Below are 24,527 nucleotides of genomic sequence, written 5' to 3'. Positions count from 1 at the left end.
CCCTTCAGTAGCTCCAGTGGAAGAACAGACATCCCTTCCTCCTTTAGTTCTGTTGCTGCAGATAAAATGCTCCTGCTACACAAACTTTTCAGAAACTACATGATTAGTGACACTGACCTTTCAGCATCCAGTCTCATGTACTTACACATGGTGTCTGCTCCAATACACCAATACAGGTAGCATCTTTTGGAATACGATTCCAAAAATAAAAACCCTTACCTCCCAACTTCAGGTGCCTCATTCCCTAATACAGTTTTTGTCTAAAGCAGGATCCTCTGCGAATCTGTGATTACAGGTTTTAACCTATGCTTATTGGGTAATGCTTTCAACTCCCTGCATAACTGTTCCCAAGAACACAGAGCCATTTAGGCTGGAAAAGACTTTCAATATCAGGAAGTCCAATGCCAAAACAACCCCACAAGTGCCATCACTAAGCCATGCCATTTCTACACTAAGTGTTACCTTCTTTTTTTATAACATGTGCAGGAACAAAGTCACAGCCTTCATTACCTGTCAACAATAGTGGAAAGGACAACATGTCACAAGTACCAAAAAACAGCTAACTCCCACAAGTCAGGAAATACCAGTAAAATGAACTTTATTTTAAAGCCCATTAAAAGGCTTCACAATAACACTAACAGAAATAGCATTTCCTTCATTTTAAGCACCCCACATGAAAAATGTATTGTTTAGCAAGAGACGAAACGTAAGCGTTTCTGCATGCTACTAACACATTCCATCATCTTATTATCTGATAAATGCTTTGGACTGCAATAATCAAAAGCCTTCGAACAGAAAAATTTATTCTGCAAAGTCCTTACAAACGGGACAGACACTGGCTTTTACTGACATACCCAATCAGATGTCCAGATGAAAGAAAACTACCTTGGCATCTACAAATGCCTACGAAGGTCTCAAATACAACCTTTTGAAGGAGCAGTATATTTCAGAGCAAGTGCTTCTCTTCATCTTTAGTGATGCAAATGGTTAAATACTGCACAGAAGCTTAGTATGAACTCACAATTCCACAGGAATCTGAAAGTTACCAAGGCAATTTTCCTTTTAGGATAGTCATGACCAACACTATTACTATTCTTTCCTCCCATAACACAACATATTCCAGACAAGTTTTAAGAAAAAATATAAATAGTTCCCAAAACAATGCATTCCCAATCCCGTGATCATGTATGACAGCAAAAATATCTTCTGTCATGGGATGAAATAACTTGCTGCAAGTGTAGTGGTTTTAGTCCAAGTCCATGTTAACAGTGTTTTGATCACCTGGATGACATTCACCATTTTGCTGAGGCATGTCTGAGTTTTTGTCATCTTCTCCCATGTCTTCAGTTTTATAATCGCCCTGTTCATTTAATGGGTTTTCTTCCTTAGGAGAGTCAACTTTTGGTTTTGGTTGTGTCACAATGGGCTCACAGATATTGTTCAACTCCTGAAAGAGAGAGGAGAAAAAGATATGGTCAGAACATGTGTTAAGTACAAATCAAATCAACTTCACTAATGTGAAGAGTCCCATGCCTAAAATGTTGTTTTGAATTTACTTCTTCATTTCCTGAGTCCAAAGTGACAAGAACACACTGTATTCTGAAATAAACTGATCTACTTCCTGAAGTTCTATAAGCAAAGATTTTTCTTTTTTTAGTTTAATATATGTCTGTGGTATTTTCCCTTAAGACCACCTTGTACTTTCCAATAAAAACTCCAATTGCCCTTCAGTATTAAGGTGAAAGACATGTAAAACACCAATAGCTCCACAGAATTGTAAACAGCAAAGCACAGCTCCTCTGCTTTCTGCTGAACCTCATTTAGTTTACAGTTTCTAACCACACTTTAACAATACTGGAAAAGATGAAATATGAAAAGGAGTTTAGAGGAGAAACAAAACAAGTCAGTCTGGCTCTCAATTATTTTTTTTTCCACTTTTTTTTTTTTTTTAAAGTAATATCCTCTAAAATTAATTTCTTTTGGTACTTACTTGAAGCTTTGCCTTAATTTCAAAGGAACGCACAGCAGGATCCTGATCTAAGCTCTTCTTAGCCTGTGCACTCACAGCATTGTTCATCCACTCTATCACTTCGCTCACACACTTCTCTACCTTCATCATTTCCATTTCATCAATATGGATGTATTTTTCATCCTGCACAAATAAGTTTTTTGTATTAATTGATAAAGTCACAAAGTTACTGACAGCATGAAGTTACTGACAAGAATATCCCAATTATTTACAATTTATCATCATCTTTACTAACTTTCAAAATAAATGGTTAGGCAAAGACTGCATCTGTTACAGCAAGAGATAAGAGAATGCAAAAATTGGAATAAGTTTTCTGTCCAGTATTTAAATAGGAAAGCCAGTTCACAAAGGGAATACTTCACAAAAAAGTCACAAAATAATACAATGTTCTTAGCAAGGTTGCTTAAAACACCTTTCAACTTCAAGAGCATTCCTTTAGATGCCACAGAAGCAGTTAAATAATTGTTAACAGAAGAAAGATCTGCACTACACCATGACCTGTGACTTAAGCTGAGAATTCAGAAGATGGATTCAGTGTACTTGAAATAACTAATACCACTGAATGCAGTTTAAGACTGTAATAGTACTGAATAGTTTCAAATCATAATGATATTCTCATAACGCATAGCTTCAAATACATACGATTTTCTCTTGTGAGCCTCAATCTCAAACTAAGTAATTTTGAGTGTTGTGAACTGTCCTATTAAAACTCTAAAGCTGATACTCAAGGACTAAGTTTACCACAGGCAGGCATGTTTATCTAGAAAGTCATCTTTAAATAACAGTGCCAAAAAAAAGAAACGTAAATAGAAGCGTATCTTGAGTCGCTTTTACAGTAAGGCTTCTCATCACTGCACAATATCCAGTTCTTCTGGGACTAAGAATGGAAGAGCACACCTCTGAAGAAACTAGATCACCTTTTAAAAGGTCAAAGAATAAGACCACAGTCTGACCTTCTCCCTTTTTGTCAAAGTTGTTTTTTTTTTTTTTTTTTTTTTTTTTTTTTGCTTGAAAACATCCAGAAGTATCAAACAACTGAAGATACAATGCACCCTGTGAGGTTTTGTTGACTACTGGGAAACATTTGTGGTGTTAAATTCGTGACCTACATAACAGTAGATATAACTCAAACATGGAACCTTGACCAGCTGGTGGGCCTCAATGAAACACCTACATGGTATTAAACAAAAAAAAGGTTCTTTGAGGCCACTTACTTTATTCCTGAATTCCCCAGCTATTGCAGCATAATACTGAAGCCTGTGTCCCAGTTCTTCTAATAGCTTTGGTCGCTCCTCTGCTTCTTGATAGCGCATTTCAATCGGAGTACCTAATTTCTAGAAAAAGCAATTTCTGCGTGTTATACATTTCATTAACATTCATCAACATTGTTTCTCGTGGTATTTTGGAAAGTTTGCATTTTGGGTTGTTTTGCAGCCTAACGGACCTACCTTTAAATCCTCCAGTTTGTCTACATACACCTGCTTAGCTTCGTCCTCGCCCTCTTCATACAGCCAGCCTTCTGTCTCTGTTAGGAGTGCAGAGAAGCCTTGCAGATCCTATGTGACAATACAATTCAACATGTCAAACATCAAAACATGCAACAATTGATTGTGCTTCTCTTGTAGTAATAGGATACCGGTAAACACAAGAGTTCATGCAGAAGGCTAAGAATTAAATTTCTGTTGCAGCTTTCACCTAATTAGGTCAACTAAACACATCAGATTCTAACTGGGAAACAATGCATCTACAACACTGCAGCATCAATAGCTACTTGCCTGGATCTAGACCAATGCTTGGGCTATGGTTTTAATTCATGTTTTTAGTTATGAATACAACACAGCTTTCCTTGCTATTCACCATCTTTATTTAGAAGCAAAACAGGATTTTGTTGCAAAAGGAGTCAAGGGAGTCAAGTCCTCAGGCATATGCACTACTTGCTAAACCTGAGAATTTCAGTTCTGCATCAGTATCAGTCATAAGCTGAATACAGGCTAAAGGAACTGGGGTTGTTCAGCCTGTAGAAGAGAAGGATGTGGGAGACCCCTCACTGCAGCCTTCCAGTATTTAAAGGGAGTTTTTAACATGGGGAAAATCAGCTTTTTTGCACAGGTACATACAACAAAACAAAGAGGAATGGTTTTAAATTAAAGGGAGGAAAATTTATATCAGACATCAGGAAGTTGTTTTTGTTAGTTTTTTTTAACTGATTGGTGAGGTGCTGGAACAGGCTGCCCAGAGAGACTGCGGATGCCCCATCCATGGAGGTGTTTAAGGCCAGGTTGGATGCCTTGGCCAATCTGATCTAGTACTTGATCTAGTGGCTGGCATCCTTTCCTATGGCACAGGGGTTAAAACTTGATAATCCTTGAGGCCCCTTCCAACCCAAACCATTCTATGATTCTATGACTGTACAAATTAATCTTAATTTATCTATATCGTTTCCACAAGTATATGATGAGAAAAGTCTAAGGAATTCAGAATAGTTATTATCAGTGCTTTCAGGGAAGCTCCTGGAACTATAACCTACCTTTTCACAAACAAATTTCTCATATGGTCCCGACAATTTGTCCCTGAACTCATACACATATTCTTCCACTGCATTCTTTGCATCATTTCTTTCTTTTTCCAGTTTGTCTTGCATAATCATCTTACCCTGTGTGATCACGTAAAACATTTAATTAACACCTATGTTCAAACAAGTATTCTGTAAAGCACAGCTGCTATAAAACACAGAAGCAATGTGAGCTATAGCTTCTGGCATTCTCAAAGCTATAGTGGGCTCACCTGAGAAAATGGTGCATCATTTTCTAGATTGCAATGGCTTGAACAGACCTGTGATCTTATTCTACAGATCAATGCTCTGATACTATTGTTATAAACAGCACTGCACTTAGTAGCATTTGTCAGTTACATGTTAAAGTTGGAGTATTATAAGCCCACTCAATTAGTTGAGCCTACACTCTAGGTTTATATAAAAGATCAGAGATTGCTCTGAAAAGCAGAGCAATTGTTAATTACTGCAATTAACAAAGCAGTCCAAACCACACTAACTCACCTCTGTTTCAATATACATATTGAGGAGATCTTTTCCTAACTGCCAAACCAAGTTAGCTTCAATAGGCAGTTCCACATTCTTCACTTTTATCTTGGGTTTTTTAGCTTCTGGAGGCTGATCGCCTTTCTTTTCACTTGTCTAAGTTGGAGAGAAGAAAAATAAGATAACATTCCTGACTGATGAATTAACGCTATGATAGAAACATCCAAAGGGAAGAATGGAGATGGTGCTTTTGGAGAATTTTCAACATGTACTTGCAAGGCACTTGTCCTTTCAAGGAAGTCTGCCTGCTATCCAGTCTGCCTACAGCATTTCATAGACAGTACTGAGCAACAGGAAGGACATTTCCCAGATTTATCATCTATTTGCAGGTTTTCCAGAAGCACCCATCTATAGCTTAGCACTTCACTGGTGATGCTGACAGCAGCAAGATTTTAATCTAACACATTTCTCATCTTATACAGATCAAAGAGCAAGCTACTAGCAATATCACACAGGCACATACTCTACACACTGATTATCTCCCCTTCAGTTTATAAATTCCCGACTCAAGCTTCTCTCAGCAGACCCAATAACTTTGGCCTCTAACAGTTGTTGAATAGATTGGAAATATCTCCTTCCCAAACAAATTAGCTGTACAACTCCATGTAAAGAGGCAAGGGTAGACAGACTTGCATCTAGCAGGAATTCTGCAAAATTTTTATGAAAATCACCACAAGATACACAGATAATTTTTGACAATTAAAAATAAAAAAGGTATAAAAGTAGAAAAAGAGTTTTGAGTACGAGTTCTTCACTTTTCTCCTGGAATGTTAACAATTTTAAATGCCAGAGTATAACATTTTCAACAGAGTTAAAGGGTCACTCACTTTCTTGACATCTGGGATTTTGTTTTCTTCAGAGGGAGGTTCTGATGAAGGGGGAGACTGTGACGTTTGCTGACCATCAGTTTGTACCTGGGACTGTGTTCCAGCCTCACTGTTCTCTTGCTGGTTATTTTTCTGAAATGAAAGCCCAGGCACAAAGGATGTAGAAGGCATGTGCACTGGAATTTATTCGAAGTTATAGGGCACCACTTCTGACACACATACTGTACCAAGTGCCCTACAAAGCATTCTGTGCACACGCAAATACACACGCTTTAACTAACAGACTATGTGCAAGTTCAGAAGAACTTTGTAAGAATGCTACCAGTGCCAGGCTGGCAGCATAATACTCGCGTGTGTGCATTCTACCACCTTCTTTTACAAAAAGTGGCTATGAATTTATCAAGTCATAGCTTTTTAAGGTTTTTTCCTTCAAAAAAAAATATTAACACAAAATCCACTGTAACAGTGCTGCATTATTTCCCATTGCTCCCCTTTCCTTCCATGCTGTAGAAAAGGATCCAATTTTCCCTTTCACAAGGTTTCAAAACGTCTCTAACACAGAGCATTAGGCACAATTCTTTATGAGACTGAGAGCATGGAGGACTACCAGTCTAAATCAAGTTCTCCTACCTGGAACACTGATAACTATGACTGTAAGCAATCCCACCCTCAAGGAACCCACCTACTGCCATATCAACATGTTGCCTGATAATTGATTTTGAAATCCACACAATTTTTCAAGTTAATACTAATTTTCTCCTTTTCTTACAAAGATATCTTACTAATAACTGTGCACATCTCAAAATTAACTTCATTTTGCTTCCTTAGAAGGTACTTCTCTTCCCAAGTACTGTACCAGCAGAACAGTTTCATCAGTAAGGATATTCACACACAAGAAAGGCCAACTCACATCACTTGAATTTTCAGCAGGCATCTGGTCCTGAGTTTCCAATTCAGTCTCAACACCGACATCCTCACTATCTTCACTTTTAACTGGTTCTACCATGGATGCAGTGGACACGCTGAAAATGCCATGAGTATTGACACGGACTTTCACTTTAACTTTAGACTTCTCTCCATCTTTCTGAGCTGCCACATTCTGGATAACATACCTACCTGAAGTCAAAAGAATCACTGAGTGTAATAGACTAGGTAACATTACAGGACAGTAACATTTCAGGACAGGAAAAATACCTTCTTTGACACAAGGCACTTTCTAAATATTTGACCCTGCCAGTAATATATGTGCTAACTGCATGGTTCCCAATTTAAATGAATAGGCATGTTACTGTTCTACCAATCTTACCTTCTAAATAGTGATGGAAAATGTTGATTTTCAGAGGGCAGATTCTCCTGTCACTAGCAATAAAGAATCAGTACAAAAAGTAAAAGCTCACTCTCCCTTTGCTTGTGATATCTGTGATACTATAATGGGATCAACAAAAACTAGAAAGATTTTACCTAATGGAAATACTGTGGTGCATGCCTTTAGTTGTCCAACACAGGAACAGGATTTCTAGAAGTGTAATAAAATAATGCATTTTTGCCATTCAGCTTCTAACATCCATATAAAGCCTGCCAATTACCTTTCCTCTAGGGAGAGCATACAAAGAGTGAGATTTCTGATACTCATTTAAGAGCAGGTATGTTTTTCTGCCCACTGCATGGTTCTATGTATATCACCAAAACAGTGACCTGGAAACCACTCTGCTTCACTGATATTCTCACAAGCTGGATACGCACATGCTCACATGCACCACTTCATCAGTAGATCTGATCTTCCTGCATATCAGCTTTTATCAGCTTACTCTACAGGCCAGAGAATATAATCCCCTGCTGGGTAAATCCAATAATACTGAAGTTGTGACCTGCCTTCATTCAGTAGTCTCTTCAGAACTCCTGACTCACTTATATGAGCTACTAACAACACTGTTCTGAGCAAAGACTTAATTCGTGAGTAAGCTGAAGCCAATCAGATTTTCAAAAATCCACGCTTAATTCGCTGTATAGAAGTTAGCCATCTCATTTGTTAAAGCCACAGAAATTTAACTGGCACAAATTGCATTACTGGCCTTTAAAGGCAAAGCCAACATGAAAGCAAGTCTGCTGTTTCTGTGACTACAAAATATTGTGCTGGTTCCTAAGAAATGGAATTTGAACTTTGCGACTTCTTGTGAACCAACCACAGAATTCACTTCAACACAGGGAAAGTTAACTCATTTTTCCTGTTAACAGGTACAGGTGACTTTGTAGTATATGATATAGAAGCTGAAGCACTGGTAAATCAGATAGCAATGTTTTAGACCTATGTTTTCTCCCAGTCATTTCAAGAATATTTATTAAGTTCATCTTTAACATGGCAATTCCAGTGTAACTATCATCCAGGTATACTGTGAACCAACAGAACAGCTGTACCATGAAATATCTAACCGGTCGATAACTCAAGAGTAAGACAAAAAAAACAGAAAATAAATCATTTTTTTAGTAAGAGAGATTTTTAGTAAGAGATTTTATTTTTGCTTCTACCATCCTAAAAATTGTTGAGCTTTTAAACAAAACCAAGCAGTTATTTGACAGTTTTGTAAGAACTCCCAGCTTGATTTTACCATGCAAACATCTTTTTATAACTGCATTATAGACATTAGATGTTTTAATTTGTCAAAAAGGAGAAAAGACTTGCTCTTGCTACCAATACAGTTCAAATCAACACCTTAGTCTTGAAGCTGCTACTATTTAATGCTGAGGAAATTCTAATCAAGGCAGCCTTACATGACATCCAGAAAGAACAGGAAAACATAACACTCAGTAACTCAAGCTTTATTCTATGGTTTCAGTGTTCCTGTTTAATCCACACGTGAGTTTTCTACATACAGGAGATATTTTTCAAGTACTCATAAGGATGCTTTAGTAGAAAAGAAAACATGTTAAGAAGTTCTCTCACAAAAACAATCTCATTCTACTCCTGGGTGTTACAATTCCCTCCATTTCATCATAGGACTAAAACAACTTTTGAAGATGATCAAATTTGGATTTTGTCCATCTATGGAATGAGATGTTTATTAATAACTGAGTCCTCCAGAGACTGAACACTACAGTAGTATAAATACTATTATTACAGAGTTGATTTAAGACCAACACGGATATTAAACAATGTAAGAAAGCAACATTTCCAGCACAATTACTTACCAATTTTTGACTCTGGATATGGGACACCATTAGGATCAGAATAAAAAGCTTCTAACTCAAATGGACCTTTCCTATAGAAGGTAAGAACTTTGGAGAAAGGTGCTGCATGATTTCTGCTGAATACCTCATGAACCCTACAATTAGAAGAAAACATCACGTAGCAGAATATAGAATCACTCAGGTTGGAAAAGACCTTAAAGATCATCAAGTCCAATATCTTAGGTGATAGACTGATTTAGCATCAGAAAAACATCACTACGCTTTGGCATATTTGCCCTCCTGAAAAATTCAAAGAGGCTTTGCAACCATACCACAAAGAAAAGAATTATTGCTCTGTAATCAGAAAAAATCCTATTCTGACAGCTTTGAGCCTCAGAAGAAAAGTTCAGGTCTAGGTAGCAATTTGGTGACGGACCATCAGTAGATTTCCAGCATTTGTTTTTCTTCCAAAGTTCAGGGCTAGTCAGTTTCATACTGATATTAGAATCATACTTGATACCAGAAAATGCAAATCTGTAGTGTTTTTGGCTCTTCATAAATATTCTTGCACAGGGCTACTGTTGAGGAATAACATAACTGAAATTATGATTTGCGCCCTTCTTCACTTAGCCTCAAAAAGCAAATTACAGCCCCATCACTACCTTACTCATTTACCTTCTGTGGCTCATTTGAAAACCCTGACACCTGATTATTATTCATTCCTTGATATGACAAAGACAGCCAGCTTTAATTATGTTCTTTGTCTAAGTTCTGTCTACTGTTACATGCCTGTCTGATTCTAATTGATTCTAATTCCCAACTCTTTTTTTTTTTTTTCTAAAGATCTCCTAACTATAGAAAGATCCCATCTACAAATTCAGTGTGAGAAAACAAGAGCTTCACCTAGAACATGAAACTACAGTTTGCTCTTGGAAGCCTGCAAGGGAATGAAGAATAGGTTTCCATGTGATTAAAGACAAAAAAATTTGAGCTGCAAAGAGCTTGTAGGGGGGAAAAAAAAAAAAACAAAGAAAAAGGATGAAAAGTCCCCCTTGCACTCCAGACTCTCCAAAAGAGAATTTCAGACCTTTCAACATCCTCAAAAGGAAGAACAACTTCTTTCATGCATATCACCACTAATAACTTAGGTCAGAGTCTAAGGATGCTGTGATTGCAAGGAATTGCTCTTAAGAAGCCCTAAGAGTTAAATCCTTGCTTCTGTTTTCAGCCAGATAAACAGTATCCATGCAAGTACACAATGTTTATATAGTGTACAACCTTCCTACTGAAATAAGAATCTGGGTAGATGTTAGCAGAAGCTAGCAACAGAAAAGCTAAAGAGAAGTGGTATTGGTACTATGTTTTTCTTGTTCACTTTACATTTCAAAACCTAACAAACAGATAAGAGCAATGCAAGACAGCATTTGTTGGCAACTCAAAGTTATCTTTAGATTTTTTTTTTTTTAAACGTATAAGGGTAATTATGACTAAAATTTAACTCATGCCTTTACAACAGAATCTCCACCACCAACCCTCTCTGGTACATGATCTACAGACTTTCTGCATCAGAATGCCAAGATCCTACTTTAAATGCAACCCAGAACATTGCCCTTGAACTGAAAGGTCAAACGCTTCACAGAACAGCAGTTTGAGCTACCTACCCTTCAGTGTCCTCTGCTTCAGTGTTCCACAACAGAGAGATTGGGAATGGTGTAGCATCTGTCACAGAGAATTCTCTCACTTTAAAAGCTGGAGAAAGAATTGCACACTAGAAGAAAAAACACACACTTTGCAGTTGCTTAACTACTCTCATACTTGCCCCCATGAGATTTAAACATCCGTAAACAAGAAAATGAGAACTGCAGTGACTATACTAGGTGAACTGCTTGATTTCAGTGCAGTGTAGTGAGAAAAGAACTATACAGATACGTTCATATTGTTTGGGTTAGCACCACTTTCAGCATTATTCTTACTGCAGCTTGTGAAGAAGGCAGCAGTCTAAAGGAACAGTGGAAACGTAAAAGAACAGAAGCTCTGCATTACTTAGCCTTGAAAGAAGCCTTTGCTTTACACGTCCTGCTTCTTCCCCTGCAGACAACTGACTGCCAGTAATGGAAAGCAATTGGTGAAATATGATAAAGAAAAGTGAAATAGAAGAATGCACAAAGCAAAAATGATGACTGAATGAGTGGTTTGCCTGTAAAATGCAGTTCATTATAATCCGTAAAAATAACTTACGGATGGCAAGGGGGAAGGGAATAAAGTCAGTTTCATACTGATATTAGAATCATACTTGATACCAGAAAATGCAAATAAGAGTTTTTGGCTCTTCATAGATATTCTTGCACACTTTGTTGATAAAAACACTCTCAGCTTGTCAGTGACTATTAAACTGTTCTCATTAAATAGTTTGCTCTTCTGAAGAGAAGAGCTGGCTATTTACAGAACACACCTAACAGTGGCATTTTAAACTACTGCACCACATAAGAGTCTTATTAGAAGACACAGTGAACACATGTTCTTTTGAATGCCTTTAAGGGACCACTTCAGCCATTTCTAAGGAAATGTAATTTTTCACTTTTTCAAGTGCTGCCAGTACTGTACCTGCAGAGCACAGCCTCTAGCTATGGCTTCATCTGCATTCAGTGTTGTACTGACATCTTTGCCAAAGAATTTAGCAATCTTCTCTTTGACAGCAGGAATGCGGGTTGCTCCTCCAACAATCTCTACAGCAGTCACATCTTCCACTTTCAGTTGTGTTTGTTCCATTAATGAAAGCAGAGGCATCTCTATCCTTTGCAGCAGGTCAGCACACAATTCTTCAAACTGGGATCTAAGGAAAGAAGTGTGTTAAACCAAACCATGCCCATTCCACAACTAAGATTTCATGGTTTGTTTTTTTTTTTTTTTTTCCCCTTAACTGATTCTGATTGGGTTTGTTAACACACTGTAAGGCAACAAGCCTTAAATCTAAGTCCCTGTGAGTAGGCTGAATTAACAGCAAGAGACAAGGCAGTACATGAACTGCTGCATACAGATTTTCCTATGCTGCTATCAGGGTAACACAGTAAGATAAAGGTCCTTCTTGGGCAGGTGTTGTGTGTATGACTCTCAGTACAGGTTACAGATTAGAGAAAGCACTCATACTCCCTTTACAAAGAAATTACTTTACCTGTTTTCTAAATAATGGGAAAAAAAAACAAACCACACAACCCTCTCAGTAGTTAAAGGACTGAACAGAAATGAAGTTGTGCCTGTGAGTACATTCCAGGCATAAACAAGTCACCCGCATGGTACCACTTCTGTCCTTTATTTCTTTACTAGTACCCACGGTTCAGTAAGAGCAAGAGGGGAAAAAATAAAAGAAAACTTGAATTGTTGCTGTCTTAAGAACAATAGGAGATCTAGGTCACTGAAAATATGCTGCAGACCTAAATATACGCAAGCCAACCTCCCTGCCCTGGTTTGCAGGCATCAACCTGTGATTTTAAAACTGTGTCATTCTACAGAAAGAATCCAAGGTTCCTATACACACATTATTACACTGAAACACTGCTCTGGTACCTGAGCATTATATCTCAGCCTTAGTTATTCCAACTTAGAACTCAGAAATACCACAACTACTCAACACTTGCACTTAATTTTAGCACAGTTAAGTTTCTACTGAAATGGAAATAAATACTTGGTTATGCAGTTGCTTGGGGGCCATATATCTTAAATATCTCCCATAAGGCTCACCTGTTCATTTTTCCAGATACATCAGTGTCGTTCATGAAACACTCAATGTTTAGGGGAATGTCTGTGCTATTTGAACTCATTAGTTTCTTCAGCTTCTCACACTCCTGATACAGACGAAGAAGAGCTCGAACTTTTGATTTTGGATCCAGTTTGTATTTTGCTTTTATTTCTGCACAAAAGTAGTCTACTAACTTTCCATCAAAGTTCCTTCCACCTAGGAAAGGGTCAAATGCTGTGCCCAGTACCTAGTTTGAAAGAACAGAATTATTCAGACTAACACTCAACAGAAACCAAATAGAATAGAAGTCATCCAATATTAGCAAGCCCTTGTTTCTAAAAAAAGCGAGGGACAAGCCAGCCTACAATTCTATACACAGTCTTAGTATTTAAATCAGCCACATCTGTAAAAATTGCTTTCCACTTTTACAATTGAAGTAACCCTAAGCAAGTACGTGACAAACCTGAGCATTCACAATTTTCATCCATACATTTAATTTGGATGATACTAGTTGTACTGTATACATACTGTATGACGTATTGCAAAGCAATCTCCAGCCTTTATCTAAAACCATACTAATGATGGATACTGAAAAATCTATACCTTCTATCTCTTTGCCACTTTCTATGTATTAGATTAAATAAGACAGGATTAAAGGCTAGTTTAGCATCTCAAAGCCTTTTCATTTCAATTAATCTTACTACCTTTAGTTTACTCTTGTTGAACGCGCAGGCAGATACTTGAAATGCAGAATGTCCCATATCAACAAATATGACTATTCGTGGCTTCTCTTCAGGAGCTGGAAGGTCTTGTTTATAAATTCCATAATTCAGAGCCACTGCATAAGCAAATAACAGGTATCAGTGTAATCTCTATTGAGTCTCCACCTGCATGTCATGATATCCTGTAAACATTAAGCTATAGGATCAAGAGCAACCAGACCAAACAATCTATGCAATCTCTTACCCCCATGGAAGGTTTGTTCCATTAACACATTGTAGGATCTGAGAAGCAAAAAGCCTTCCTCAGTCACGTATATGCTCTATCCCTAAATGTCTAAGCATGTAAAACTAAGAATCAATTAACCTGTTTTAAATACTGACCTATTTCAATCCATCTGTTTCTTAACAGTTCACCTTTTTAGCTTCTCATAGTAATCAAGGATGCAGCATTTTAATTTACAAAGTAATATCCCCCAGGCACAAAGACTATGTCTGAGAATGCTATGAATGGTCAGAAGAGGCTATAAAATGGAAGAATTTCAGTTTATGCATAGTACCAGGCAGGGACAGATTGCAAAGAGTAGAACAGAAGCTAATGTGGCGCACAAGCATATGGTGATCATGTCAGAGGACAAAACACCAGCAGTTTTGCTGCAGAATTCTGACCTACAGCAGTGGCACAGGTAGGCAGGAGGTTGATGCAATAATTGAAGAAAAACTGAATAGTTTCATCTACACTGTTACGTAGTAAAGCCTCCAATTTTGACATGAGATAGAATACACAAGAACATGCATTTGCACACGATGAAGAAATCCCAAGCTGGAGATCAGGCTACTGGCCAGATTATCAGGCAAGAGAATTACAGCATTAGCAAAGGTGCTAAGAAAGGCAGGAAACACATGCTCTCAAGAGCAATGTATTATAGTCACAGTGACAGCCTTATATTAGGAAGGAGGGACTGGCTTCCCCTGTCACAACAAAACTAAACTATCTAGAACAAGGACAGCCTGGATTCCTACTGAGCAGAGACTTGAGATTTATGGATTCTAGTATCTAGTGAAGTTCCCCTACAGCTGGTACTCTCATTCTCATCACTGTAGACTCGGGAGGGTCTTAAAAAAAAAAAAATTTAAAAGAATGCTGGTACCAGCGTTCATTAATCACTCCTATAGTGATCAGTCATTAAGAAGTGCTTAATTAAAAAGAAGAAACTCTTATTTCATGGAATATATTGAAGTGCTATAGCCCTGAGACATAAATTTGATTGCAGCGTGTCTAAACAAACTAACACACAACGTATTTTTGAGTATGTTGAACAAGTTACCTTTGTTTCCAAGCCAGGTTTCAGTATCTTTATTGATGACCTGGATGAGGGCATTGAGTGCACCCTCAGTAAGTTTGCAGATGACACCAAGTTGGCTGGAAGTGCCAATCTGCCTGGGTGTAGTGAGGCCCTACAGAGGGATCTGCACAGGCTGGAGAGCTGGGCTGAAGCCAATGGGATGAGTTTCAACAAGGCCAAATGCCGGGTTCCGCACTTTGGCCACAAGAACCCCAAACAAAGCTACAGGCTTAGGGCAGAGTGGCTGGAAGACTATGTAGAGGAAATGGACCTGGGGATATTGATTGATGCTCAGCTGAACACGAGCCAGCAGTGTGCCCAGGTGGCCAAGAAGGCCAATGACATCTTGGCTTGCATCAGAAATACTGCAGCCAGCAGGAACAGGGAAGTGATTGTCCCCCTGTACTCAGCTCTGGTGAGGTCGCACCTCCAGTACTGTGTCCAGTTTTGGGCCCCTCATTGCAAGAAAGACATTGAGGCCCTGGAGTGGGTTCAAAGAAGGGCAACAAAGCTGGTAAGGGGCAGGGAGCACAGGCCTTATGAAGAGTGGCTGAAGGAGCTGAGATTGTTCAGTTGGAGAGGAGGAGGCTCAGGGGAGACCTTATTGCTCTCTATAACTACCTGAAGGGAGGTTGTAGTGAGCTGCGGGTCGGCCTCTTCTCTCACACAACCAGTGATAGGACTAGAGGGAATGGCTTCAAGCTGTGCCAAGGGAGATTTAGGCTGAACATTAGGAAATACTACTTTTCTGAAAGAGTAGTCAGGAATGGGCTGCCCAGGGAGGTGGTGGAGTCATTGACCCTGAAAGATTCAAGGAATATTTGCACATTGTGTTGAGTGACATAATTTAGTGAGAACTACTGGTGATAGGTGGATGATTGGACTGGGTGATCTTGTAGGTCTTTTCCAACCTTGGTGTTTCTGTGATTCTGTGAGTAGGACTTCAATAAATCACAGCAGACTTTGTCCTTCATTAGAAAAAAAATACGCAAAACTTTCTTCTCTATTCTACCGTACCTCAGAATCCCTTCTCCACAGATATAATCAAAGATCATAATATTTAAAACTAGAAAAAGCTGAATAGTACTTGTTAGCCTTATAAGGTAAGGACAAGAAAATGAGAAATACTGTGTTATACTATATAGGAAAGCTGCTGGTGCTGCTAAGGAAATGAAAGGTTCGCATTTCTGTGAACAGTTCATCCCATTGGCAAAGTTTCTAAAGATCTGTACTTGACCATACAGAATATTCATCTGAAAATTATTCTAGAAAAAAATATTTAAGATGCACCCTACCAATACGTGTTAAAGCTACTTAAATCCACAATAAGCAATTCATTTAAAGGCATGAATCCTGGTGGATTTCACAGAAAATACTTGCATGGAATGTAGATCAAACCCTTCTCAATTTATCTGACTAATGTGGGAAGAAGGAAGTTAACTGTTCTCTGGTACAATTCTTCCCAGCTTTTCTCTCAGAAACAAATGCTAACCATTAAGCCATTTAAAAACATGGAACAATGCCTTCTCCCCAGATGCCAACAAGATGCACATGAAGACTTGGGACATGAACACTTGAATCAAGAACAGACCAAAAGCTCTTGGTTGTACTAATGTGTTTTTAGAGTCTTGAAAACATTAGCAAAGGAGATCAATTGCCCAATTTTTCATTTTAAAACCACAAATATACTGACAAAACCTCTGAAATTAAGTGCTAACAATTAATCAGCAAATTTCCTTTAAGAGTGTCAGGAATTGTCTTTTCTTCCATGGCATCTGGATACTAAGAGAACAAGTAGTCCAGGCACATGCTATAATGCCTAAGTACTCAGGGAGATAACTACCACTAAGGCTTCATCTCTTGTACACTTTCAGATAGAAGACATTAAGATAAAAGACTAAAATAAAGAAGTGTTTAGAACATGTTTCATGTCCTATTTTTAAAGCCAGCCCAGTTTCCCAGAGTAACTAGATGCATCTGCTACCAGTACATAAAATTTGAAGAAACTGCTGTTTTACAAAACCTACCAGCTGTCATGTCATTCATTAATCTAAGACAGTTTAATCCAACAATCTGAGCTGCGTCCAGAACTGACCTCCTTTCAGCATCAGTGAAAAATGATGGAACCTGAAGAAAGCAGGTGAGAATAGGAAGTTAGCTTCAGAACATGAGACTACACACCATCTATTTGGAAATGCTCACACAAATTCTATCTATTCTTCATGTTTAAGGACAACATTCACTGCAAGTACTTCATTGAACCAAAACTAAATATTGTACTTAGTCAAGCTGAGATGGAATTAAATGAGCATCAGTTAGTTTATACAATCATACACTAAGAAGAAGCAAATATTATTTGTATACAAATGTTAGGAACATTAATTACTGCTGCAAAATATGAGACTGGTTTTTAAGGAGAAAGAGACACAGAATAACCTCAGGCACAACAACTGGTAGATATTTACCATCCAAGAAAACAAAATAAAAATGCAGTACTGCAATAGAGATGTGAGAGACACAAAAACAACAAAAAAGTTATAATTAATAAAGTATCTGCTTTTGCCAAAATTACTTTGGAGAAGAATTAGCAAGAGGTTCTGGAGGATTATGCTGTTGAAAATCTGCTGCAGATCTCTATCATCTGCTTTGGACAGTGACCTGTGATATCCCTGGAGAAGAAACTACATCATTAGAGGACATTACCTTTTCAGATTACTGAGTGGATAAACTCCTTTAAGGATAACAAACTAAAATATTTCTAGATACAACACAAGGTAGACTTGTTCAAAGAATAAGTGAATGCACAGAGGTAGATGCCATTTTATATTTAGGCTTCGCAATGCAATGACTTTTCTTGTTCTGTGGTCATTTTCTTGTGCAGTCATAAATTGAAAAATTGAACTGAAGTTCAATTAATTTCAGCTGCCAGATGGCAAATTCTGATAAATAAAGGTATCTTTAACAAGTAATTTGAGTGTTTAGTCATGGGATAAAATTATAGAATGGTACACATCTGGATCCCAAAGGTGTTCTTTGTGCCAGAGTTCATACATTTCCCAAGAAAATGAGTTCATGAAGTGGCTCAGGGACTGAAATATGGAAGCGGCCCTGGGATTTCTTTAAGTCAGGAGCTTTGAAGTTAGTTAGGATTAATCCCTTTATAAGTGCTTATCTGGTGTTTCTATTCATGTACAGTGAAAAAGAACAAAATGTCCTCAATAGCTGAAGTTTAAGGACAATGCTCCTGTGCACTACAATTACTTACAGAAATAACACAGTCTGTTACTGGCTTTTTCAGGTTACTCTCTGCAGTCTCCTTTAATTTTGTTAACAACATCGCTGAAATCTGCTCCACACTGAAGATGTGCTCCTCATCCATGTACATGACCTGGATAGAAAAAAGCAGGAAAAGTAATTCCATTATATCAATGAAAAGAATTACTTTCAGTTAGTAGGTTTTTTGGTACACTGTTGACTAATACTCTTTCAACCCTGACATGCTTAATTTGTTCTATAATGAACTAGAATTTATAATTTAATTTGCCACAGAAGCAATAATCCCATTTTTGAAATTACACTGAGAACCAGATGAACACTATGGATGAAAGTAACAGCTGAGAGTTTGCAACTTTGAAAGTGACTGAGTCTAAAACATAAATAAGACATAAGCATATAGTATTATAGTCAAAAACAGTTGAAATAGCCGATTTTCTAATTGCTATCAACTACAGAAAAGTCCAGAATTACCTGCTATCTTCCCCTAACATTTTTATAACCCTGCTCAAACATTAGCAGTCTCTCTAGAGGGAAGAGCTAAAACAACTACAATACAGATTATGCACAAAAGCCAACTAAAAAGATACAGCTCTGGAAAAAGTTTATTCTCATACTGTTTCCTTACCAAAAAGCAATTTTTGAATCACCAGTTTTCTGTGTAGGAGCATAAATGCCAGTGAAGTAAAGGAACACATTAAAATCGACTCTTGAAAGAGTAACTGATTTTCATCCACAACATTATAATCAGGGAAGAAAAAAAAATCAGAGCATTTTAGTTTTAGAAGAAAAGCTGTTCTGCAACCATCCATCTTACCAATTATATGACATATTGAATCAGTTACATTTTATTTTTACAGCAGTTAAATTGGAAAAAACATGACCAAAAAAATCTACTCATTTGTTCTGCAAACAGACTAAGAACAAATAAAAGATAAGTAACACTCTTCACTCACTGCTAGACTTTCACTTACAGTAAAGCACTCCTACATGGACTTGAATTTCTGTCTGGAACGCATCTGTTAACATCACCAGTCACAGTCAGTACAAGAAAAGGCACCTCCTCTTTTATAAAACTTGACTTCTCTGTAAATCCATTCATTACCAAAGCCTGATCTATGCCTAGATTTTGATGCATCAGTTCAAAGTATAGAGAAAAGCATCAAGTCTAACACACACTCTAACTAAGCTAGGGTTGTCCCTAGTGAAGCAGCATCAAGTGAATTTCACAAGGCTTTGATATCAGTATTTTTGGTACAGGTCTGTAAATGAATTAACACTTAGGACACCTATCGTAGGAAATGCTGACACTGCATCAGCAAAACTACTGGTAGTGTCAACAGGACTGGATCTGGAGTAGTTGTCCAAGACGGGCAGTTACTGTTGCAAACATCTTAGAGGACACCAGACAGTGCTCTAAAAACATGTCACTTGTTTACAATCAAGGTTCTAAATTAGAGTTCATGCTACTTACTAGTGAGTAGGTAACCAGGTGATTAGACTGTTAGAGAGCATTCAACACAGGAGTGACAAAAAGGTTAATACTTAAAAGCAAATCCACACAACCTCCAAATCATCTTAGTATCCTTGGCTGTAATGTTTGACCCAGAAGCACAATTAGGCAACAGAAAAGCTCAGATTTCAGCAATTATTGCAAACAAATCTTAATTTGATATTTAGCATGCACCACTTAAAAGTGGAAGCTGGCTATTCAACACAAGGGCTCCTCTTCAACAGAATGGTTAAAGAAAACCTTCAGGCTACTTAAATGAAGCCTGAATTTTCTTGAGTAAGTGCTGAAACAAACTTTTCTGTGTAACTACAAAATTAAAAATGTCATGTTCCAAGCATACCTTTACTCCAACTCCACCATTCTTCATAGGAACCAAATCATAACTCAACTTTTCCTTTTCCTTCTGAACAAACGGATCATTAAATGCACGGCCATGGAACCTCTTGAAGTTAGATACTGTGTTGTGGGCATGAGTGATTTGCTGTAAAGAAATACAAGACATTTACAAATCTATCCTTCATCAAACTGCAGTGTTCAGTGTTGCCCTGTATGCCCCAAGCATCAGTCACACTTCAATAAAACTGTTCACTTACTTGTCACATATGTTACTATAATACCTGTAATTACTACCTGGTATTTTATAACAGCTCATCACTACAAAAAAACAATTGGTCACAGAAGAGTATATATAAAGTACTGGAAGCACTATATGAGCAACTCTAAAACCTCCAAGCAATCAGGTGAGTAATATCACAGAATGGCCAGGATTGAAAGGGACCTCAAGGATCATGAATCTCCAACCCCCCTGCCACATGCAGGGCCACAAACCTCCACATTTAATACTAGACCAGGCTGCCCAGGGCCCCATCCAACCTGGCCTTGTACACCTCGAGGGACGGGGCATCCACAACCTCTCTGGGCAGCCTGTTCCAGCACCTCACCACTCTAAAGAACTTCCCCCTGGTATCCAACCTAAATCTCCCCTCCCTCAGCTTAAAACCATTTCCCCTTGTCCTGCTATAATATGCTTTACAGTGCCTACTACTTTACTCATCTAATCTAGATGTGATTCAAGTAATGAAAAGCCTGTTTTCCAGGTGTTGGCCAGGCTCGTAACTGGCACTCATGTCACCAGTAACCTCATCACCCCCAAGGGTTCACTTGAAACACCACTAAAATGAGCACGCACACACCCCTGTATCTTCAGTTATTGGCATCAAGCTTCCCATTCATTTCAATACTTACTTTTTCCCTGAGCTATTGTTAAAGAGGGTGAGCTCCCTCCTTATGCTCACCTAGCAGTCACTCCAATTCTTTACACCAGACCAAAGGGCACAAAGAGCAGAGAGAAGCATGACATTACTTTGGTACCAAAGTTAGCTTAAAGTACATACTGAACTGCAGCACAAGAACCCCAAAGAAGTAATTGATATAGAGAAACATTCTTTATCAGGACTGCAATGCAGAACAGAAAGCAGACAGCTAGGCTATCCTAAAAGAGATACAAGTATCTCAAAGTAGAATGAAACCTACTCTGTTGGAGAGAAGCTGTGGAAGCACGTTGCTCGAGTAACCTTAGGCGGGCACCAACAGATTAAACGGTATTAAGTCAAATGATGAACATACTGAGGAACAACATGGAAGCAAAAATAATTTCTACGTAGCTGGCAGAGAAGCACAAACACTCTGGCGGCTTTTACGGCCTAATTTAGAATAACACTCACAGCCTCTTCCAAGGAACAATCTTCAGATATTTTTAGAGTAATTGTATGCCATTAGATCTGCAGCACATTTCAATATCTTCCTGCTTAGTCACAATTAAGAAAGCAGAGAGTTATGGTCTGTTAACTAATAAACTGCTCTCATCTCCAGGCTACCAGGGTTACCTAAGAGGAAACAAACTCTCTGAAGATTCACTCCAGCAGCAGCTCTCCAAGTCTCAAAGGACATCGACCCTGAGTACGATCACAAGCTCCTGCATTCAGTCACACTGTTGACTGGTGAGTTTTTTACTTTAGAAAAAAGTTCTTAATTAGTAACTTCAAATGAAAAGGATGGTTGTACTTCTTGATTTAAGCATCTGCTACACTCTAAGGCACAGAAAACATCACTCAAGTTTTTCACGTGAAGGGACTTCCACATCTAAGAAAGAAACAATGTGCCTGATGGGCAGTCAGCCAAAATGAACTGCCTCAGCAAGAGGAACTAATGCTCTGCATCTTTTATCATTTAATGTACCACATGCTTTTCTTTTCTAGCAAAAGCCATTTAGTTTCAACCAGTAGACAACCAAGCACAGAAGATGCGATATATCAACATAACCTAATGGTTGCCTTAAGTCATCTGAATTCTCTGGCATTCATCCCAAACACAGTCCTTTAAACGCAATTTCATAAGTCAGAATCTTCTTCCTTTTCAGTGTGCTTCAAGTTTTCGCATTTCATCGGAAAACAATACTGAAATACTCTCAAGAATTTCCACATAGGATTTAGATCACTTCTGTTTTGATTAATGACTCATTTTTGCACACAAGCAAATCTTACTAGTTTCTGAGTAAAAGCACATAGTAAGAAAACAAAAGCAATGCCAAAATGAAGCTTCTCTAAAGAAGGAACACAACCGTATGTAATGATTGTACCACTTCAAATATTAACCTTGAACCAAAGGACTACATGCGTTAGTGAATGTGTAAGCTATTCATATTCCCTCAGCTTCCAAAACTAAGGGAGCTGTTACAGAGAATAAAGTCTCTTCCAATGCTCTCTCCATGGAAACACACTGCAGTCCTTTCACCACAGAGATCCGCACAGCCCAGCAGAGCTGCAGGCTCCTCAGTCCCTTACCAGCTGTGGTTATGCAACAGATACAGGGCTTGACAATACCTGAGGATTTATTTAACAGCTATATTTAGCTATTCTGAAACGCTAACAGGAGAGCTTAATTCTTGCACATGAAACTACTACTTCAGTAAAGAAAACAATGTTTCTTTAACTACCTATCAGAACTGCTCAAGCAATAAAACCAAGTTATTTATACGATAAATGTTATGCTTTTGAAAAACACACAGGCATCTACCTTCCAGCAAAAGCAAAGGCAGTGAGGTAGCTACACTGCTTTGGGAAACCTCAACTAACATTTCACCTTCCCATCTAATTTTAAGCACCTCTACACAGCACTCAAACCTTTTCCTTCAGATGCAGGAGAAAGCTATAGAGAAGCACCAAGAAAACAAATCCGATGCTTAGGCTGTAAGGAAATGAAAATGTTTGACTGGAAAAAATTACTATTATACAAACAGCGAGCAGGGAAGTTCCAGCAGAACCACCTGTGTTCCTCTGAGAGCAGCACAGCACATCATTTCTCTACCGTACAGCACCCCGAGCTCAAAAGGACCCGTAAGGATTCTCCGACAGGTGTACCAACGACAATTAGTCGATTCCAACTCCAGCCCAGCAGCTCTCCACGCACCCCCGGCATCTGAACCGCCGGGCCGTCAGCCTACCAGTCACAGCCACCTGTAAGGAACCCACCTGGTTTTTGGCCGAGACGCCGATAGCTCTGTTTTTGGAGCCGAACGAGACCACCGACCTGAAAGGCACAAGGGACTGCTGAGCTCGGCGCTGACGGCAGACGGCCCGCGTTCCAGCAGCACCGGAGCTCCACCGCTTCCCCTACCCCCACCCCCGTTACCCTCCGCACAGCGCGGCTCTCCACCAGCACCGCCGCTCCCGGCCCCGAACTCCGAGCGGCAGACACCCGCTTTCCATCCAAACCGCCCCGCTTCCGAGCTGCCTTTGTTAAAGCAAACTAACTAATTCGAACGGCCGCGCGCCCCGAGCCACGGAAAGGCGGCGGCCCCCCGGGAGCTCCCGCCCCGCTCCCCTCACTCACGGCGTGCAGCGGTCGCTGAACTCGTTGGCCACCGTCTCGATGCCGCCGGCCCGCGCCACTGCAATGTAGCAGCTCTGGAAGCCCAGATCAAAGCCCACCACGGCCATGGCCGCCCTACCGCCGCGAACAGGCCCCCCCGCCCAACCTGCTGCCGGCACCGCCGCCCCGGTCCCGCTGCCGGCGGATGGGCGCGCAGGGGCGGGCAGCCGGCGCCGCCGCTTTAAATATGACAATGAGGCGAAGTTTCCAGAAACTGCGGCAACCACTCACCGGCTCCACGTGCGGCTTCCGCTTCCGCCTTCGGCGGCGTTCTCGAACAATTCCGACCAATCAGCGGCGCGGGGACCCCGTGACGTCGATTGTTCTCATGGAGACTGCCGACGCCGCCGACTCACAGAGAAGAGCGAGGGGAGGAGGCGGGAAAGGGGCGTGGCCACGCGGGAAGGGGCGTGGCCAGGTGTGAGAGGCGGGTTGAAAGGGAGCGCGGGTTGGGCGCGTTTCGCGGCTGTTGGGCGCGGTAGTTAACGGCTGTCGGGTCGGAAACTTGCTGAGCTTCTATGTGTAGGAGCAGGGAAGAAAAGAGGCTGGCTGAAATGAAGTCCTTGTTGTAGCTCACTGGGAAGCTTGTGTTTGAGCAGCTGGCGATGTCTTATGATAGGCGTTTTCCTTCCTTGCTGCTAGAAAACTCTTAGGAATAGTAAAAAGTGGCAGAGCAGGTTAGGTGTGTGTGCGCTGTATTGCTTGCCCTTTTTATAATTGCCCTTTTTAAAGAGGGTTTATCTGTCCAGTGCCACATCCTACTGTGGATGAAGGTCTGCTATGTGCTGAGCTTGGGCTGTGTGTGCAGGGCAGATCCCAGCCTCCTGCATTGCCCATGGAAACGCAGTGGGTGTGCAGGTGAGATGTGTGCTGTCAGCGTGCCTCCCTGTGC

At 39.6% G+C, this 24,527-nt stretch overlaps 1 protein-coding gene across 2 annotated transcripts; it reads right to left on the bottom strand.

Moving 5' to 3' along the window:
- Positions 1-581: 581 nt before the first annotated feature.
- Positions 582-23,864, bottom strand: HSPH1 (heat shock protein family H (Hsp110) member 1). Of its 2 annotated transcripts, XM_031615612.2 has the most exons (18): positions 23,597-23,864; positions 23,236-23,293; positions 20,046-20,186; positions 18,185-18,307; positions 16,947-17,046; positions 13,559-13,692; positions 12,857-13,101; positions 11,723-11,951; positions 10,780-10,886; positions 9,140-9,273; positions 6,864-7,069; positions 5,954-6,085; positions 5,085-5,222; positions 4,557-4,682; positions 3,478-3,585; positions 3,244-3,363; positions 1,991-2,152; positions 582-1,447 (listed from the first exon to the last, which is right to left on the bottom strand). In XM_031615612.2, exons 1-18 carry the CDS (start codon positions 23,701-23,703, stop codon positions 1,247-1,249), a joined length of 2,571 nt encoding a protein of 856 aa, XP_031471472.1. In that variant the 5' UTR covers positions 23,704-23,864; the 3' UTR covers positions 582-1,246. The 2 variants fall into 2 exon arrangements, with proteins under 2 accessions (XP_031471472.1, XP_031471473.1); XM_031615613.2 differs by lacking the exon at positions 5,954-6,085.
- Positions 23,865-24,527: the final 663 nt, after the last annotated feature.

The sequence above is a fragment of the Phasianus colchicus genome, chromosome 1 (genome assembly GCF_987193195.1).
Source record: "Phasianus colchicus chromosome 1, bPhaCol1.hap1.1, whole genome shotgun sequence".
In the NCBI taxonomy this organism is placed as follows: domain Eukaryota; kingdom Metazoa; phylum Chordata; class Aves; order Galliformes; family Phasianidae; genus Phasianus; species Phasianus colchicus.
Note: the sequence above shows the minus strand (reverse complement) of the source record. Positions and strands in the feature narration are given on the sequence as shown.

Coding starts and splice junctions, on each gene's coding strand:
- HSPH1 (XM_031615612.2), bottom strand. CDS start 23,703: ATGGCCGTGGTGGGCTTTGATCTGGGCTTCCAGAGCTGCTACATTGCA. Junction 17,047..18,184: donor TAACAGACTGTGTTATTTCT/GTAAGTAATTGT, acceptor TGCTTTCTTCAG/GTTCCATCATTTTTCACTGA. Junction 5,223..5,953: donor AAATCCCAGATGTCAAGAAA/GTGAGTGACCCT, acceptor TCTCCAACTTAG/ACAAGTGAAAAGAAAGGCGA.